The sequence below is a fragment of the Cryptotermes secundus genome, unplaced genomic scaffold, assembly GCF_002891405.2.
Source record: "Cryptotermes secundus unplaced genomic scaffold, Csec_1.0 scaffold519, whole genome shotgun sequence".
In the NCBI taxonomy this organism is placed as follows: domain Eukaryota; kingdom Metazoa; phylum Arthropoda; class Insecta; order Blattodea; family Kalotermitidae; genus Cryptotermes; species Cryptotermes secundus.
Genome location: NW_019720169.1, coordinates 63,380 through 83,927, shown reverse-complemented (window position 1 = coordinate 83,927; position 20,548 = coordinate 63,380). Strand labels below are relative to the sequence as shown.

General features: G+C 42.4%; 1 protein-coding gene across 1 annotated transcript in view; it reads left to right on the top strand.

Annotated features, from left to right (window-relative positions):
- LOC111867575 (cadherin-related tumor suppressor) overlaps nucleotides 1-20,548 on the top strand; it is a 437,136-nt gene that overhangs the window by 392,479 nt on the left and 24,109 nt on the right. Inside the window, exons 8-9 of the mRNA XM_023857565.2 lie at nucleotides 16,113-16,293; nucleotides 19,182-19,435. Of these exons, the coding sequence (XP_023713333.2) occupies nucleotides 16,113-16,293; nucleotides 19,182-19,435 (435 nt within the window). The remainder of the gene's footprint in view (nucleotides 1-16,112; nucleotides 16,294-19,181; nucleotides 19,436-20,548) is intronic.

Below are 20,548 nucleotides of genomic sequence, written 5' to 3'. Positions count from 1 at the left end.
TAGTGCTTAATTTATTATGCACAAGGACTAATTGAACTTTGCCTAATTCATCTCAGTCATCATTGACTAAACCTCGGGATCTTGTGGTTACCACACATGGTTTGCATTTCTAGGTCCCGGCCTCAGATCTCTGACCTGTGACTCCCTACCTTCTTTCCTTCCAGCGAATGCTGCGATAGTATCTGCAATTAGGCCACTACCAATTACATAAATGTCTTGTCAAGGCTGGCATGAACCGTCTTTGCCCACTCGAACGCTGGGATCGTGGGCTCGAATCCCACTGGAGGAATTGATGTACGTGTGCGTTTATTCTGTGTGTAGGTATCGGCCTTGCGACGGGCTGATCCCCTGTCCAAGGAGTCGTATAGATTAAGGAACTGAGAAAGCGGCCAAGGTCCAGAAGGGCTGTAGAGCTCCATAGGGCGGTAGGTACTATCATTCGTCCTAGCTTTAAGCTGTTGATTAGGCCGCGCCATAGCTCAAGCGGTTAGTCGCTGGCTTCCCACCGCTGCGGCCCGGGTTCGATCCCGGGTCTGGTCAAGTGGGATTTGTTGTGGACAAAGTGGCGCTGGGGCAGGTTTTCTCCGAGTACTTCGGTTTCCCCTGCCAATCTTCATTCCACCAATTGCTCCACAATCACCCTCACCTATCATCTGGGGCTGGTACAATAGGCCAGAAGTGGCCGCAGTACAAGGGACTTAGTCCCACCCCACTAGCAATAAGAAAAAAAACTGTTGATTGCCTCGTTAGATGATCCATAAATTGTCATCTAAAAGCTAGACCTCTGAACCTTCTGCACTCGAAAAGGAATCATGCCAACCCATGTTAGGAGGTTCTTCATCGATGCGACCAACCGGTTTGTATGTCAGAAATTCTCTGGAAGTCCCCTGTGTGGGCCTATTGCCAACAGAGGCGCTTATCGCGTATCCTTCAGTTCTTTGATGTCATTTGTTACAAGAGAAAGAATTTCCGGTGCACTGCTATTGTAATACTATAAAGCTTATATGCAGAAATGCGTATGGTAAGTACATGTGAGTCGTTTCTGCTGATTCAGTCCCAATTTAAGCGCACTTTTCACATCTCGAGCGCCGTGAGTGTCCTCTGTGTTGTGACGCTGTTTATTCTGGGAGATATTCAATTGACGTTTCTGAGGAATCTACCTAATTCAGTAATATTCATATTCACTGCCTCGAGAACATAAACATGTTTCTCTTCTGTTCTTGAGGCACGCTTTAATGTAATTGGTTGAGGCACTATGCTACAAGCGGGCAGATCGCGGGTTCCAATCCCGATGAGACCATTGGATTTTTTCAGTTGATCAAATCCTTCCAGCCGCACTACGGCCCTGGTGTCGACTCAGCCACTAACAGAAATGAGTACCAGGAATCTTTCTGGGGTGTAAAGGGCACCCGGTGCATAAGGCTAACAACCTTACCGCCATCCGTGAGCCGATTGTCTGGAAAATGTGGGAGCCTGCCCATATGTACTCCCATATATTAATAAATAAGCGTCATTACGAGTTATATGGAGGCAAGATAGCTCAGTAGGTGTAGCCATTGACTACAAGCCTGACGGCTGAGAAATCGGGCTTCAGTTCCAAGCAGAGTAAGAGGTTCCCTTTTCCCTAGAGCGTCTGGGGTTCATCCAACCTCTTATTTAATGGATACCGGGGGTTCTTTCTCCGGAGTTAAAGGCGACAAGGTATAACGCTGACCACTCACTCAAACTAATGTCTAGATTAAGAATATATAGAGCTATATCTCCACTCCCCCATACACCTTCGTGGCGTGTAATGCAAAGTGAGACGATTTTAGATTTACGTTACCAACTTGCGTTATTTATTTACGTTTTATTTACTTTGATGAAGCTTGTTTGAGACAGGTATTGAAAACTGGCTGAGTTACAATTTGTGGGTCACCCTATAGCGTAGTCTCAACAGTGTACGTCTGAATGGACAAGGGAATGTGCAGATTGTATTGTAATACTGTTGTTGGAGGGCCAATTCAAGATTTGCTATCGTGAGTCAGATATTTTAAAATCTTCATTTTCAAGAGCTGAAACAGAACAAAAGAAACGCATGTCCTGATATTGTAATTACGGGAACAGTTGCAACTCAAAAGAAAAAGCGTTGTCTTTTTGTCGGAATCTACCTTAATAGGATTTAGCTCCGGGGGCTTTTTATTTTATTGCATGGTTGTTGGTTTTGATGCCTGTGCGCTGTGAATCACATATTTGGCAAAGAATTATGAATCTTTTTGAAATTACTGGGCACTGGAATAGCTCAGTCGGCTTAATGACTAGGCCACGGACTGGATGACCTAGGAATCAGGGTTCGATTCCCTGCAAAGGTAAGAAATTCTTATCGTCATATCGTCCAGACCGGCTCTGGGGCTCACCCCTGTGCCATGAGTACCTGGTTCTGTGTAGTGGCAGGGGCGTGAACTTTACCACTCACCTCCATCTAGTACCGAGGTCAAGAATGATGGAGCTATACCTTCTCCTCCATACATCTTAATGACATAATGCTTAATTAATTAAGCTCTGGAATAAATTTACGTTTACCTCTGAAGCTCCTCTTATCACGCCATAGTCCTAGGAGAAATATGACGGGGTTGTATGGAGTGGACTAATCTGGCTCAGGACAGGGACCAGTGGAGGATTGTTGAACGATAATTAAATTTCGGGTTTCATAAAATGTTGTGAAATTTTGAGTGGCAGCGCAACTCGCGGCTTCTCAAGGACTCAGCTCTACCTATAGTTAGAAATATGAATGCTTGTAGCGTCCATGCATTTCTCAAATAGACCACGACCACCTCCATACAAATCATTATCCTGTAAGACATGAGGTTCTCACTTTTGTAACGATAAAGATTATTGTCTTCTGGAATGAGATGCCATTTATACTGGTAAATCGTCACCAGCTTATCGGAGAAACCTGCTGCCACCTATATTCACTGGAGAATCGTTTTTATTCTCCTAACCTGAAGATGGAGGCAGCATGATCATTCGAAATATTGGTACCGATTTACATTAGACAGTCCCGATAAACAATCATTTCCATGTCGTAGATTTTTGCCCACTTGTCGCGGCATTGTGCGCAGAATGGTAAAAAATGGGAAAATTCTCTATGCTTAATTTTGATAATTAAGCACCAAGCCATAAGAGTGGCGGTATATCTCTACCATTCTTGATCTCGGCTCTAGATGGAGGTGAGTGGTCAGCTTCAAGCCCCTTCCGCTTTTACCCAAAGGAAAGAGATCACGGTACCAATTAGGTAAGAGGCTGGTTGGGCCTGTCTGGATGCTGTTGTGAAGGAAAAAGATCTTGCCCTTACCGGAAATCGTATATCAACCCGTCACTATACCGACCGAGCTACCCCGAGCTTCTGACAGATGGGTAATTTACCAATATTATATGTATTGTCACATGTATGAGTGACAGCAGTCGGGGTCTGGATTGGAGATTAGAATTATTGACCACTCCAACACATGACTCGAGACTACATTTAATAATAGCGCCATCGCTGATCTTCACACTTTACAAATCTCTACGGCACACGCTAAGTTCTTTCAGTCTGCAGTCTTCACCAGTCGTTCTCCGTTAACGGTTTCTAACACTGGAGATTCTTCAGCTTCCGCGCTTACTTAGTTTCCCGCTTGCTCTCAACTGCACTGACTAAGTCATCTCTTCGCAGGCTCCCTTACAACTGACTACCTTCTAAACTTGTCTCGGTTATAACATCTCGGCTCGGACTGCGTAGAAAACACCGTTCATTGTACTCCAATCGTTTTCGTGGGAACGTGTTTGTTTGCCAATGCGTTACCCATTAATGGCTGCGTATACTGGACCGCCACTGTGGTCTACTGGTCAGAGTTCCTGGCTACAGATCCAGAGGTACCAGGTTGATTCCCGGCGCTACCAGAATTTCTGATAAGGATTGGGTCCTTAACGGGGTCCACTCAGCCTCGTGAGGATAATTGAGGAGCTATTTCAAGGAAATAGCGGCTCCGGTCTAGAAAACCGAGATTAACGACCGTGGGGATTCGTTGTCCTGACCACGCGACACCCTCTATCCGCTAAAGTTGGCACTAACTTAGTCGACAAGGGGCGGTCGCTCGGTCGGTATAGTTCGCTTGCGGACTGAAACCACGTGGCTTTTTTTGTTGTTTATACTTGCTTATTAAGAATCTGTTGCCTAACAGCGAAAGTCGTTTCGTTGTTTGAGGTCGTTACCCAACCTACAGTATATTAAAGTTGGAGGCAGTATGTTCCTCCGAAACGTCAGTTAATCACCTGCGTTAAAATATTGTATCTCATATGTTTACATCGCCTTTAATTGAACCAGGAAACCTTTATATATCTTCACGGAAGTCGTGCTTGCAGAAGTCACACTTTTCTGATGGAGCAACTTTAAGAGCAAGGACTTGCATGGTTTTTCTTACGCTGACTTCAGAAGTTCATTTTCATGACACGGACCGATACAGCAACACACGACTTCCGAACATAAATTTCCCCTTTGATTTAAAATAAAGAATTTGGGTCACAACAGTGTTCATAGTAGTCTTGTTTACAATGCAGTTGCCCCATTCAAGATAAGGAACAGGCAATGCAACTTCCGTCTCTTTCTCTTCAGACTGGCGCAAGAACCAAAAGGCTGTCAACGTTGTTCAAATGTGGAGAAAAGGTTGTTGGACATAACACGCTAGGATGTCAGTGGCGGCTTGTAACATATCTTTAAAAGAGCATTTCTTCCCCATCCCTGTGACTCCCATGATAACGCTAACAGCAAGTAGAATCAGAAAGAAAACACCGACAGTTGACTCTACAGGGTGATTCAAAACTTTGCGGGTGAGGTCGTTTCCAATTTCATTTTATGTTGAATAGTTGCATAGTAGTTACTATAGGATTCTGACGATGCTGTATAACACACAGAGATATTGGGTTTTCGGACTTTATCCATCGTCCTGGTTTTTAAGATAACTAAGAAAAACACGACGTTTCGGAAACTGGATCTGTTTCCGTCCTCAGGTGAGGGAAATACCTATTCTGTTGGACAGTGATTGAGGCTAGCTCTTTCTAAGGGACCCAACAGAATAGATGTTTCCCTCACCTGACGACGGACACAGATCCAGTTTCCGAAACGTCCTGTTTTTCTTAGTTATCTTAAAAACCAGGACGATGGATGAAGTCCGAAAACCCAATATCTCTGTGAGTTGCATAGTTCTTTATCGTCGTAATAAATACTGAATAGAAGCAGAGGCTTTGGGAGACGGTCCTATGAGACTGTAAGAAATGACGATTTAATATATATATAATACGTCGAGTTAAGGGTGCGTAGTGGTTGAGGGGCTACGCTACAAGCCGGAAGGTCGCGGGTTCAAATCCCGATTAGGTCATTGGATTTTTTCAGTTGACCTAATCCTTCCAGCCGCACTAGGCCCTGGGGTTCACTCAGCCTCTAACAGAAATGAGTAGCAGGAATTAATTGAATAATTTTCCTGGGGAGTAAAGCGCGGCCGGCGCGTAAGGCTGACAACCTTACCGCCATCTATGAGCCGATTGTCTAGATAATGTGGGACCCTTAACGTCTCACAACCCTATGGGCCTTCACGGCCTGGTACAGGGATAGCTTTACATTACGTCCGAGTTAGGGGTCGGCTTAATAGAGGTTGTTTAAAATTAATTATTTTGAAATATCTCAATAGCTTGATTTCATTACAATTATTAGTACCAAAGATTATATTGCTTGTTCCTAGGAACACGTCACTGGTCCCTAAATGACATTTGGAAGAAGCAATACATCAACCATAAATAGCTAAAAAAATTATTATATTCTAAAGGGTTTTGGCCGGTCACGGTGGCCCAGCGGTCTAAGGCATGCACTGTCTTTGCTCGCTCGAAATCCGGGATCTTGGGTTCGAATCCCAATCATGGGATGGATGTTTAATGTTTGTTTGTGTGGGTGGGTGTGCTCTTTTTTCGATGTCTGTGTACAGGTAGAGGCCTTGCGATGAGCTGATCACCCGCCCAAGGAGTCCTACCGAATGTCTAAGATCTAGTAAACCGAACTGAAGGGAGAGTTTCATGGAGGTAGGCCAAGGCCCAAATTGAGGCTGTAGCTTGTATAACACGCAGAATTACTGGGTTTTGGACGTTTTCCAGCGTCCCGTAGTCTAGAAAATAGAAAACACGACGTTTCGGAAACTGGGTCTGTTTCCATCCTCAGGTGAGGAAGGGGAAGACACCTACTCAGTTGAGCCCCTTAGAGAGAGCTAATCTCAATCACTGGACCAGATTAGCTCTTTGTAAGGAGCCAAACTGAGTAGATGTCTTCCCCCTCATCTGAGGATAGAAACAGATTTACTTTCAGAAACGTCGTGTTTTATGTTTTCTAGACTACCTGACGCTGGAAAAAAGTCCAAAAACCGAAGTAATTCTGTGTCTAAGAAATTGAAGTTTGAAATAAATTCGTTCGTCATATATTGCAAAGATACGTGATTCTTAATGCAGTGATATTTCACACTGGATGGCGCTAGTTCGCCCATGAGACAGTAATTGTAATCATCTCGCTACAAAACACGCATCAGCAACACCGGTCAAGATGTGAAGTCTGTTTCATCGCAACCAAGCCATCTGTGAAGTATGTGTACTCTAGAATAGGGTGTGAATTTCCATTTTTGCTTACATCCTAAGCAAATGGTAGAAAACTTGAAGCTATTCCTGTGCTTAATTAAACATCACGTGATGAAGACGTAGAAGGGGAGAGTGGATCTCTACTCGTTCTTAAACTCTGTGGTTTGCTTCAAGCCCTGAAAATTTTCCGAGTACCTATCTATTACGAGGCTTTGTGGGCCTAAGGTTCGGTATGCTGCTGTGTTAAAGAGAAAATCTTTGGCCTTCCGTGGGATTGGACTCCTGTTCCTCGGTTTTGTAACCCGTAGCATAGTCACTGTACCAGCTAAGCTATCCTGAGTTCAGTGCAGAGACATAAAGGTAATTACCATATTTTATGTTTGTGGATGGCACAGTTGATATAGCGACTGCCTACAGGCTAGACGACAAAAGGGTGTGGGTTCGCGTCCCAGTAGGTTCAAGAATTTTCCCTTCACGTCTACCAGACCGGTTCTATAGCCCACCTAACCTCTTATCCAATGGGTACTGCAGGCGTTTTCTGGGACGGTAAACCGGCCGGAGCGTGAAACTGACCGCTCACCTACAACTAGTGCCGAGTTCAAGAAAACGTGGATTTATACATTAACTCCCCCATGCGCCTTTTTGGCGTAGCGCTTAATTAGTTAAGCACAGGAACATCTTTATCCTTTTACCTCACCATTTCGAGGTGAGTGGCAGTAACTATTACAGTTGACTCATGTTGTGATGTTGTGGTCTGTGCGGGTGATTGCCAGCGTATCGCCTTCTCAGGCTAAACTCTGTAGATGAAGGAAGTATTGCCCTCCGAAATGTAACTTGGTAAAATCGTGGTTTGGTTTGTTCTGTAAAGACACTGCCAATAATGAGACTACACATAGCGTCCATAGTAGGATGATGAACGAATGTGGAGCAGTTGGTGGAATGAGAATTGGCAGGGGAACCCGAAGTACTCGGAGAAAACCCGCTCTACTGCCACTTTACCCACAGCAAATCCCACACGACCTGACTTGGGATCGAACCCGGGCCGGAAAACCGGCCGCTAACCGCCTGAGCTATGACACTGCTCGGTAAGAATCACACTATGATTTATTTATGTATAACTTATTTAAGACCGCCTCTATGGTCTAGTGGTCAGAGTTCCTGGCTACAGATCCAGAGGTCCGGGTTCGATTCCCGGCGCTAACAAATTTTGTGAGAAGTGATCTAGAACGGTGTCCACTCAGCCTCGTGAGGATAATTGAGGAGCTATTTCAAGGAAATAGCGGCTCCGGTCTACAAAACCGATATTAACGGCCTGAGAATTCGTTGCGCTGGCAATGCGACACCCTCTATCCGCTAAAGTTGGCACTGATTTCTCTGACAAGCGGCGGTCGCTCGGTCGGTATAGTTCGCTTGCGGACTGAAACCACGGAGTTTGTTTATTTTTTATTTATTCTCCCGGTGTATGACTTACTGAGGTACATCATGCAAGATCACAGAAGTATAGTTGGAGTCTTCTTGGCCCAGAAGTGAAATATACTCGTATGTCTTCCAAATAGAAGTCAAGAGGCTTTTCCTTTTGGTCAAGTTTGTTCGATCACAGTATTGTTTATGTATTAGTTTGTTGAAGCAAACCACAGATTGGTGGCAAATTATATTATTGGCCACTTCATAAATTTCAAGCATAGCAATAATTAAAAAAAAATATTTTCCTTATCCTTGACAGCAAGTTGCCTATAACAGTTAACAAGCCACAAAATACCGTATGGTAACATGAAAGGCGTTGTTTCATTTTATGTAAGTGTAGGACCCATCTATATGTTGATGGTCCTGCTATCTATAAAAACATAACAATATTTTAAACAAAAAGTAGTGTCTTGTTAGCGGCATCCAATTAAATCAGATCTCAACTTACGAAACACAGTGTAGCAGGAGAAGAAACAGGTTCGTGATCGGTTGGACTGCGGTATAAATTAGTCATCGAATGTTAGCTGCTGCTGCTGCTTCTTCTTCTGCTGCCGTCACAGTACAACGCCACGGTTCCAGCATACTCCGATCAGACGGTCTCATAAGCCTTCCCGCTTATCCGTGTCTCCTGTACTCAGACCAACAATGAAACGAGAGATGTACGCTCTCGATGTTATCATCGATGCATCGACAGGATTTTCAAGGTTATCGACATGTTGATTGTTTTATTTATATTTAACAATGCTTCAGTAAGAAACAAGATGTGGAAATAGGCGTCGGGTCGTAATTGTAAGATCTTTATCATTGGAAAACCAGCTCTTTTTGAGAACTAGACTATTTTCACTTCCTTGGATTTCGCAACAGTAATTTTTTTACAGAGCAAGGTCGTCAGCCTTACGTCCAACCCCCAACCTGGAGGGCTAGACAAAAAGAAAAAAAAGTAAAGCTACCCCTGTAACAGGCCGTGGAGGCCCATAGGGTTGTAAGACGTCACGGCTCCCACAATTTCTATAAAATCGGCTCACAGATGGCGGTGTGTTTGTCAGCCTTACGCTCCGGCCGTCCGTTCTTTACTCGCAGGGAGATTCCTGGTACTTATTTCTGTTAGAGGCTGAGTCGACCCCAGGGCCATAGTGCAGGTGGAAGGATTTAGACCAATTGAAAAATCCAATGATCTCATCGGGAATCGAACCTGCAACTTTCCTGCTTATAGCATAGTGTCTCAACCAACTACGCTACCGCTTGCCCCCGTTAGAGGGCTAGGGTCCTGTATTTATGGCCCCCAGTGATTGGATTTTGTGAACCCGACAGTGGGCATTCGATTTCCGTAAAATGTTGGCAAATTTTGAGTAGATTCCAAAAATCCAGTAATTCTGAAATTTTGACTAAATGAGCGACTGAGGGCTTCTCAAAAAGGATTCAGCTCCTTGTAGTTGGTTATTAAGTACCTTATCACAACGCAATTTTTTTAAGTTCTCACCAACAACTTGATTTGTCAGTTACATTCAAATTACCTCTGGCCTCCTGTACACTTACGTGAAAGAAATATGTTCTCCAAACTGTCATTGAAAAGACATATGTGCTATTACATCAGTATCTGCATGTTATACATAACCATGACGTTGGATATACTAACAGTAATATATCTATATAATCGCAAATGGGCCATCCCATATTTGGTCAGGAGTTAAAGTAAAGGTCAAGCTGCGGGCACTTATTGTTTCTCTCCTCCAAGTCAGTGAGAGAGACCATGGTACCACTATGGGAAGCCATTTTCGCTGCAGTGTCGGACTAACCGATTGAGGGTAGCCTACCCGCTTCAATAACGGACTTCAGTGATGACTAAACTGGCTCTCTGATGAGATATTCCAGCGGTTAAACACCGATGGTACGAAAACCCTCCATTGGATATGATCCTGGCACCACAGTTATTGTGTTTCTGGACATTGCATTCCTGTTATTATTTATAAAGCATAGCGTTTAGGAGACTGGAATCTGTCTCCGTCTTCAAGTAAAACCTACTCAGTTGGGCCCAATCGATAGATCAGGTCAATATCCGGACATGGATATGATCCTAAGCCAGTTCAATCCACAATTATTGTGTTTCTGGACATTATCTGTCACTGTTTTATTTAAAACAAAACGTTTCGAATACCGGATTGTGTCTCCGTCTTCGGAGATAGTCACTAGCTCTATCGATTGGGTTTAACCAACGGAGACAGAAGAAGCCAGTCTCCGAAACCTTGTTATGTTTGAAATAAAACATTATAATGTATAATAATTATATAATAATATATTATTTATATTAACATACCATCATCACAAACATTTACATCCTGTCAGTCTAATCCAGCTTACATTCTCACAACGGACTCTTCATTGTTACAGTTTCAGTTGACTTCAAGTCTTAACAAAAATCTGCTACTTTCATATTACGCGTACTGATAAGATTATCATTCAGTTCAATTCAATATATAATTTAGGTCTCACATTGTTCCATCATATCAGAAAAATGACGTTTTTTGATTGTCAATCGACGCTTTGTGAATTGCAGTCTTTATTTGAGGCCAAGGCTTTGGTTTATATTCATATTTATAATGGTTCTCGTTAATATCAGATTGTAATAATACTTATGCTCTCGTGACATTACTTACTTACTTCTTGGACCTGAGCCCTTCTGGAAGAGCCGCCAAGTCTACAGCTACTCAAGAATTTCCCAGCATTTTATGGAACTCGAAGGTTCATTACCGTGTTCACAAGAGCCTTCCACTGGTCCATATCCTGGGCCAGATCTATCCAATCCATACCATCCCATCCTATCTCTCTAAGATCCATTTTAATATTGTCCACCTACCTACGCCTTGGTCTTCCCTGTGTTCTCTTTCCTTCTGGCTTTCCCACCAATATCCTATACGCATTCCTCGTCTGCCCCATTCGTGCTACATGCCCTGCCCACCTCACCCTTCTTGACTTGATCATTCTAATTATACTTGGGGAAGAGTACAAGTTATGAAGCTCCTCATTATGCAGTTTTCTCCAAACTCCTGTCATTTCATCTCTCTTCGGTCCAAATATTCTCTAAAATATGTAATTATTCAAACCTTGTAAACATCAAGTGTCACAAGAAGAGGTTTCGGTAGTACAGAATTGAAAGAATTTGAGGATAATCGAGCGTGTCTCATTTTCCGACAGGAATTGTGTCTCTGGAAGAATGGAGCGAGGAAGCAAACAAAAATGTGTGTTTAACATTCGTATTAATACAGTTATTACAAAACTTTTCGGGACGGGATAGCTCAGTCAGTATAATGACTAAGATATGGGCTGAAGTATCGAGAGATCGTGGTTCAGTAACAGGCAGGGGCGAGAGAGTTTTTCTCTCTTTTCCACCGCATCCAGACCGGCTGTGGAACCCACCCACCCACCTTCCGCGACCTCTTCCTTCGGGTGTAAATCTGCAATAGCGTGAAGCTAGCCACTTACCTCCACGTAACAAACAACAAAAAAAAAGACAAACTCCGTGGTTTTAGTCATCAAGCGAATTATACCGACTGAGCGACTGCCGCTTGCCGGTGAAGTTAGTGCCAACTTCAGTGGATAGAGAGTGTCGCGTGGTTAGCGCAACGGATCCCTACTGCCGTTAATGTCGGTTTTCTAGACCGGAGCCGTTATTTCCTTAAAATAGCTCCTCAATTATCCTCACGAGGCTGAGTGGATCTCGTTCCAGACCCACTACTTCTCAGAAAATCTGGTAGCGCCGGGAATGAACCCGGACCTCTGGATCTGTAGGCAAGAGCTCTGACCACTAGGCCACAGAGGCGGTCACTTACACATATTACCCAAATTATGAATGCTTTCGTCCGTACCTGCACTCGTAGTACTTCAAGGCTTCATGGTTTTATGCTTAATTAAGTACAGGGACAACTTTACCTTTATCCGGATTACGAACTTTGTCTGTAGATAACAATTTGTTCAAGGGGTAATATTTCTGTGTTTGGGACCGTGCCCCGCTTCGAATCTCGGTTAGGACACCGACTGTTTGAACTCGGATTGTTTTTCATTTTTTCCATCTCTTACTGTAATCAAATTCCGGGGCAGTGGCCCGCCTTAAATAATGCCACAACCGCTTCCCTCCAAATTTTTGCCCAATTTATTTTTGATTATCCTACCATTGGATGCGAAGGAAGATGAGGTTGGCAGGGCATGTGGCACGAATGGGGGAGAAGAGGAATTCGTATATGATATTGGTGGGAAAGCCAGAGGGAAACAGATCCCTGGGAAGACCAAGGCATAGATGGGTGGGCAATATTAAAATGTATCTTAGAGAGATAGGATGGGATGGTATGAATTAGATCTGTCTCAGAATAGGGACCAGTGGAGGGCTCTTGTGAACACGGTAATGAACCTTCGAGTTCCATAAAATTCTGGGAAATTCTTGAGCAGCTGCACATTTGACGGCTTCTCAAGAAGGGTTCAGCTCCATGAGTAAGTAACATTCGATGCTTTTCACTCTGAGTTGTTGACAGCGTCATTAAACAAACAACAAATATAGAACTCCTTGCAGTATACAGGTCTTCTTAAGAATTTGATCCTGTTGGATGTAGACCTTTTGAGCCGGAAAATGGCACACATTGTTGCCGAATCTTGTTAACTCTACCAAACATCTTTAGCACGATGTGAGTCCCCCTCTGTTCGCGTGTGCAGATGTTCTGCGTGGGAGCAAGAGAGATGGAACTACCGTGGCGTGGCTCCCTCCTGAGTGATTATCCTGTCAGGGCGAGATGAACTCGGACTGACAAACGCTCTTCACGGATCCTCCAGGGCCATTAAAACGTTCCACGAGTACCGGGAAAAATCACGGCAAAGATAATTAACAACAGAGCTTGAACACACTGTATAGTATCTGAAGATTATGTGTTGACTTGAATCTGTTTGTGTAACGACCCTCTCTTTTGCTCTGAGGCTAATAGCATTGAATTGCGTAGTATGGGCCTTGTGTTTTCTGAGATCCAAATGTTTTTAGAAATGTGAAACAAAGAGTGGAGTTGTGGGATATGACGCCGTGTAGTCTAGTAGTAAAATTTACCACAGTACACCGCTTCATATCGCAGAAGGCACGCATTCTTCGTGGTAACAATGACTTTTGAAATATATTTTTACTACTCCGCATCGCCGTGAAGTGGATGGCATTTCTGCTCCGTACTTGAGATCCCAAGTTCGAATATAAGCCTCAAGTCCAACTCTACTAGCTCATGTTTTATTGCCTTACCTCAGTTCCTGTAAGGAAATTCAGAGGCAACACTGTCAGTAGACCGAACGAGTTGTCTTAGCTGTAAAGTTCTTGACTGTCATTCTTGATGTATAAAAAATAGAAAAGGTAAAGTTGTTCCTGTACTTAATTAAGGACTGCATCATGAAGACGTATGGGAGAGTGGAGGCATAACTCCACCATTCTTCACCTCGCCAGTATGTGGTTTGTGCACAGCTTCATGCCCTGTTCGCTTAACCCCATGGGAAAAAAAACGAGGGTGTCCATTGGATAGGAGGCTGGGTGGACCTCAGAATCGGTCTGGTCACTGCGGAGAAGAGAAGAGTCTTTTCTCTGCTGGGAATCGATCCCCTGTCGTCCAACCCATACCCCGTCGCTATACCGACTGATACCGACTGAGCTATCCCAGCTCCAAAAAGAAATCTGGGTGTGGTGTGTTCGAATCTCGGCTGAGATAGCTGTAATATCCTGTGGTTTCTCGTTGTTTTCCTAAGTCCCTCCAGGTAAATATTCGGATAGCACCACGAATAGGCCACGACCTATTCCCACCAAATCCTTTCCAATTCATCAGTTATCATACTGGTAAATACTGTATTAATAGCATCATGAAATAACTCACAAAAATACCACAATTACGCTATGGCAGTTTTCTTGCATATTCTTGCCAGTTCCTCGGGGGCACGCGGTAGCGTAGTTGGTTGAGGGGCTATGCTACAAGCCGGAAGGTCGCGGTTTCAATTCCCGATGAGTTCATTGGATTTTTCAATTGACCTAACCCTTCCGGCCGCACTATGGTCCTGGGGTCGACTCAACTTCTGACAGAAATGAATACCAGGAATGTTCCTGGGGTTAAAGGGTGGCCGGCGCTTAAGGCTGACATTCTTACCGCCATATGTGAGCCGACTTTGTAGATAATATGGGAAGCTCGACGTCTCACTGCCCTATGGGCCTCCACGGTCTGTTACAGGGATAGCTTTGCCTTTTGCCAGTCCATTTCTTATCCAACGCTATGTAAATTCTTCAGTTGAAAAACGTCCATAAATAAACTAAATATAATATATGCTTTCTTTGCATCTTTCCAACTTATTTACTTACTTATTGGCGGTTCTCGAAGAACTTTGGTCTTCTTTACGACAGATGTCAGCTCTTTCGTCTGGTACCCTCGCCAGGTTTATTAACATATGAGTGTATTGTTTTCCGAGTTGAGGTTGATAGCCTCACGCCCAAACCCCAACCTGCAGGCACGTGCGACTTATGTCTAACATGGGTGACCCTACCTGGAGTTACGCTCCGGCTAGCATAACTGTCCAGGCGATCAGGATGGGCAGACCTCCCCACCATGGTAAGTTAATTGCCCCGGGTGAAGGGTTACACATGGCTTGATGTTCATTAATTAAAGACACAAATACATCGTTGGCAGAACTAATAAACAATATAGATATTACACTCTATAGACTTATGCATCATATTATCTTTACATATTGTCATATATAAAGCCGAAGTCGTACCGTGCCCGAAGCTGAAGTCAGTTCTTAATGAAATGCATGTTTTCTGTTATCGAGAAATATGATAAAATTAAAGTAGATTTTATGTTCTTTTGGATTTCTGCAAACCAAAATGAAATAAACGTGAAGTATTCTGGGTTGTAACGCCGCATAGCTCTAAGTTGTTGAAACGTTTCCGAGGAAAACATCACCTCCATCTTCAGGGTCAAAGTTTAAAACGGCTAAGAAACGAGCACAGCTTGCCGTCTGCTTCTGATGGATGTGATGTTTTCTTCCTGTCCGATCTACATGGCGTTACAACCCAGAGGACCGTAATTTCAAATCCAATATAAGACATTGCTCCTGTAATTTTTGGTGTAGGCTTCTTGTATTCGTTAAGTAATTTGAAAGATGGACTGTATAGATGGACAAGACCTTGCTGTTTTTGTTCGTTTTGCACTTCTTTTTATAAGAAATGAAGGGACGCAAATATGGAAGAAAATAAAGAGGTATATTTTAGAACCATTTTTATTTTAACTAGAAGCCATATTAAAGTCGCATGATCAATTGTGGGGGGCACGAGTTTCTGTAGTTGTTTGAGGCACTATGCTCCGAGCCAGAAAGTCACGGGTTCGATTCCCGATGAGACCATTGGTTTTTTTTCTATTTACTTAATCCTTCCAGCCACAATGTGGGCTCGACTCAGTCTCTAGCAGAAATACACGTAAGTACCAGTGATCTTCCTGTGGGGTGTAAAGGCGGCCGGTGTATAAGGCTGACAGCCTCACCGCCATCTGTTATCCGATTGTCTTGAAAATGTGGGAGCCTCAACGTCTCACAAGCCTAAGGGCTTCCTCGTCCTGTTACAGGGATAGCTTTACCTTTTTTTTATGATCAGTTGTCTATGCGATCTCGCGTCGTACAGATACTTGTACATTGCTTCACGGAAAAATAATTTGTCTTGAGGATCGGATATCCGCTCAAGAAATTCCTTACTTTTACCGAATCCTAAGGTTCATTACCGTGTTCTAAAGAGCCTTCCACTTGAATCCATCCCGAGATTGTTGAATTCCGTCCACAATCTCAAGCATTATTTCTGTAAGGTCCATTTTAATATTATCCTCCCATCAATGACAAAATCTTCCTTTGATTATATGTAAAAAAATATTTTATATTTGTTACCTCCCCACGTGTTACACATCCTGCCCATCATATATGCCTTGATGATGTTACCGTTACTAATTTTTTATTTTCTTTGGTCACAGGCACTCCCCCTCTGACAGGATCAGGTACTGTGCGCGTTGTGGTCCAGGATGTCAACGACCACAGTCCTGAGTTCGAACTGCAAGCATACAGTGCCACAGTGAGAGAGAATCGTCCCCCTGGAACTCCAGTTCTTCAGCCGGTCGCTACAGACAAAGACGCTGACCTCAACGCCAAGATAAGGTGAGAAGGAATACGTTGGATGTTTCTCTTTTAATCTGCTAAGGCAGCCATACCTGAAATGAACAATGATGGAGGTAGTTTACAGAGAAAACTGACCTTTGCTAATAAAATTCAGCAATTATTTAGGAACATAACATTTGAGTGATTTTCAAATTGTGATATGCATCCCACTGCAAGTCACAATTCAGTAAATCAGCTGTAGAGCACTGTAATGTTAGGAAAAGACTTATACTTGCAAAGACAAAGGAACAATAATTTTCATTTCGTGCATCCTTTTGTGTTACAACGTACAACTCTTTATTGACCGTCATAACACAAGAAACAGAAAAAATCAAGGACAGCGCCCAGCTATAGTTTCGCTACATGTTTCAGCCACTAAAGGCCATCATCAGGCAAACACATATTAACAAACATACACCATTGAACTGCAGTACATTAGATTGGATACAGTGTTATTAATCATTTAAAATACTTTGTGTAAAAATGCAATAAGTCAGCTTATATAAAAACTAAAAATTATTGTATAAAACAAGATAAAATTTATGTTATATAACATCGAATCAGTCGTTGATATTTTACTTTTCATACGTTTCCATTTACAAACTGGAAATTCGATATTTCTTTTATATGAGAATGCATAGGAGGCCCATGGTGTTGCAGATTAATTAATTGTATAGCTGGTGCCTCGTCTTATGAAGAATTGTCTGTACTGTATGGAAAGTAAACAACAACAAGAGAGTATAATGAAATTTGTTCACCTAGAAGTTTTAGACTTCTTGAATTAGAGGGTTTATGGTTGTGTAGATATATAAGACAAAGGAAAGTAGAAACTAGCTTCACAGAGGGGGATATCTCTTGAGAAGCTAATGGTTGCTTAAATAGTCCGAAATACCTGACTTTTATGGGACCTGAAGGTTTGTTACCATATTCCCAAGAGCCCTCCTTTGTACTTTGTCTTAAGCCAGATGAATCCAGTGTGTACATTCACACACTAGCTTCTTAAGATCAATTTTAATAATTTGTCCCCACATATAAACCTTAGTCTTACAAGTGGTCTATTCCTTTCAGATTTTCCAAATAAAATTTTGAATGTATTTTTCATCTGTAATATGTCACTCCATGTCCATATTGTCCTCATAAATTACTTTTATCCTTTCATCTGTGTTCTAAAAGCACTGTGACACTATAATTCTTAGTAGTATCTCATATGGGTGATCAACTTGGTCTCTTTGACAGTTGACTGCATTCCTGCTTCATATTGGGGAGGTTCCACGTTTGAATCAAGGCCCAGAAACTGCCTTGGCTGGCTGATCTTTCACTGTATTTTCTTACTGCTGTTTTACAAATTCCTGAACACATGAACTTTACTATTTAGTAACTATCATTTGATATTTGTCAACCTCAGCATTTCATAAACTGTTGTTATAATGTATAAGCAGTCACAGTAGTAGTTGAATGTAAGTTATGGGGTTTTAGAATAAGGGTTTGAGAGGGATATTTGGGGCCAGAAACAGATGGAATAGATTGCCCAGTGAAAAGCTTCACCAGTTGGATTCTTATCTGATTTTATTAAGGGAATAACTGAATATATATTAGATAAAAATGGGGGTGTACTGGAAAATCTGGGTTCTCACCCAGAATATGTAATATCAGTTGCTCCCCAGTCAAAGTCCATACCATTTTCAGTATTTACTATAGGATTCTGACGATGATGTATAACACATAGAGATATTGGGTTTCGGACTTTGTCCATCGTCCTGGTTTTTAAGATAACTAAGAAAAACACGACGTTTCTGAAACTGGATCTGTTTCCGTCCTCAGGTGAGGGAAAACACCTATTCTGTTGGGTCCCTTAGAAAGAGCTAGCCTCAATCACTGGACCTCCCTCACCTGAGGACGGAAAGAGATCCAGTTTCCAAAACGTCGTGTTTTTCTTAGTTATCTTAAAAACCAGGACAATGGATAAAGTCTGAAAACCCAGTATCTCTGTGCATTTTCAGTATGTTTTGAAATAATTTCTCTCTATATATTTCTCTCTCTCTCTCACACACACACACACACAAACTAATATGTTACAAAGTGAACAATTAGGAAAAAAAACAATACAAATTAGTGTGTTTGTTATATCAGACCAGTTTATGGGGTCTTCCTAATGGCAAGGGTTCCAGGGGTTTTTGGTAGGAATGGAAGAAATAAAGAATTGAGAAATTTATTTTGATCTGGGAAGAGACCATGTGACAGAAGAAAACATACATTCAAAAATAGTTAAAAAGAAAAGCATTTAAAACAAATGTATATGTTTATATTTATACAGATAGATGCACAGGTATACAGTCATTGAAAGCCTCTCACCCTGTCGATGTTCTTAGGTCACATTAACCTTCTGTTTCCAGCCATCACTTATCTGACTATATAAGAATAAATCTTCTGTTATCTATGCTGACAGGCAGCGTGCATGATGACAAACAAAAGAAAAAACAAACAAACTCCGTGGCCTGTAGTCCGCAAGCAAACTATACTGACCGAGCAACGACCTCTTATTGGCGAATGTAGTGCCAACTTTAGCGGATTGAGGGTGTCATGTGGTCAACACAATGAATCCCCACGGCCGTTAATTTCGGTTTTCTAGATGGGAGCCGCTATTTCCTTGAAATAGTTCCTCAGTTATCCTCAAGAGGTCGAATGGACCTCGTTCAAGACCCACTACTTCTCAGAAAATCTGGTAGCGCCGGGAATCGAACCCAGACCTCTGGATCTGTAGCCAGGAACTGTGACCACTAGACTACAGGGGCGGTCCCTGCATGATGACAGCATGTAATAATTTGCAGAGACTTGGAATTTCTCTGTTGTCATGATGTAAGATTTTATCATTTTTATGGCCTCTACAGGTACAGTCTGCTGGGTGACAATGTGAGGCGGTTCCTTGTAGACGCAGACTCAGGCTTAATAACAACAGCTGTGGAGCTGGACCGCGAGGAGGCGCAGAGTTATCATCTCACCCTGGTGGCACAGGATTCAAGTGTGACGGAACCGCGTGCCTCAGCTGTGAACCTCACCATCACTGTTCTGGATGAAAATGATAATGCACCACATTTTTCCAGCGAGAGCTACATCATTCACGTGCCAGATCGCACACAGCCAGGTACTTGCATCTCATACACCTCAAAATGTTTCATGCCGGAAGCTCAAAATTTTGGATCAGTGGTCTCTACTGCAACTTTAAATCATCACCAACAGGACTCCTTATCCTCAGAATTTTGGATAACTTTCAATAGGAACAGACTATTCAGAGCAAAACCATTCTGGCATGCTCACTGTGTTATTGCTCTGGATTTTCGGTCAGAGCATGCATAACTTTTGATTTTGATTTTGATTTTGAAGAGACTTCGGTTAATTTGATGCACGTTGAGAAGATTAACATTGATATCTGATTATACAAGTCGACATGTGTAGACACAGCATAAGAGTTCTGGGACAGTCATTAACTGCTGTTTAATCATCTCAGAAACCATAAGACTTACAGAAAGTATATGGGGCATAAAATATGGGCACTCTTCACTGATATGTTGGGTTTTTGGACTTTATCCATCGTCCTGGTTTTTAAGATAACTAATAAAAACACGACGTTTCCGAAACTGGATCTCTTTCCGTCCTCAGGTGAAGGAAAACACCTATTCTGTTGGGTCCGTTAGAAAGAGCTAGCCTCAATCACTGGATGATTGAGTGATTGAGGCTAGCTCTTTCTAACGCACCCAACAGAATAGGTGTTTTCCTTCACCTGAGGATGGAAACAGATCCAGTTTCGGAAACGTCGTGTTTTTATTAGTTATCTTAAAAACCAGGACGATGGATAAAGTCCAAAAACCCAACATATCAGTGTGTTATACACCATCGTCAGAATCCTATAGTAACTAATGGGCATTGTTTTTCATTACAACTTTATTCCGAATATTTCTCATTCTGATAAATATTTAGTGATTTACTCTTGAGATGCACACAGAAACAGATACAGTGTCATTAAACTGGTCCGATCGAAATGAATAATTAAATATATCTCTATATATTTTTTTTTAATTTCTTAATGTTACATCCATTTTATGTATACAGTTGCCATCTTGTAGTGCACTCAGTTTCACCTGTTACTTCACGACATGTTTTGGCAACATAGTGCCATCATCAGGTTGCCAAAACATGTCGTGAAGTAACAGTTGAATTTGAGTGCACTACAAGATGGCAACTGTATACATATCATAGA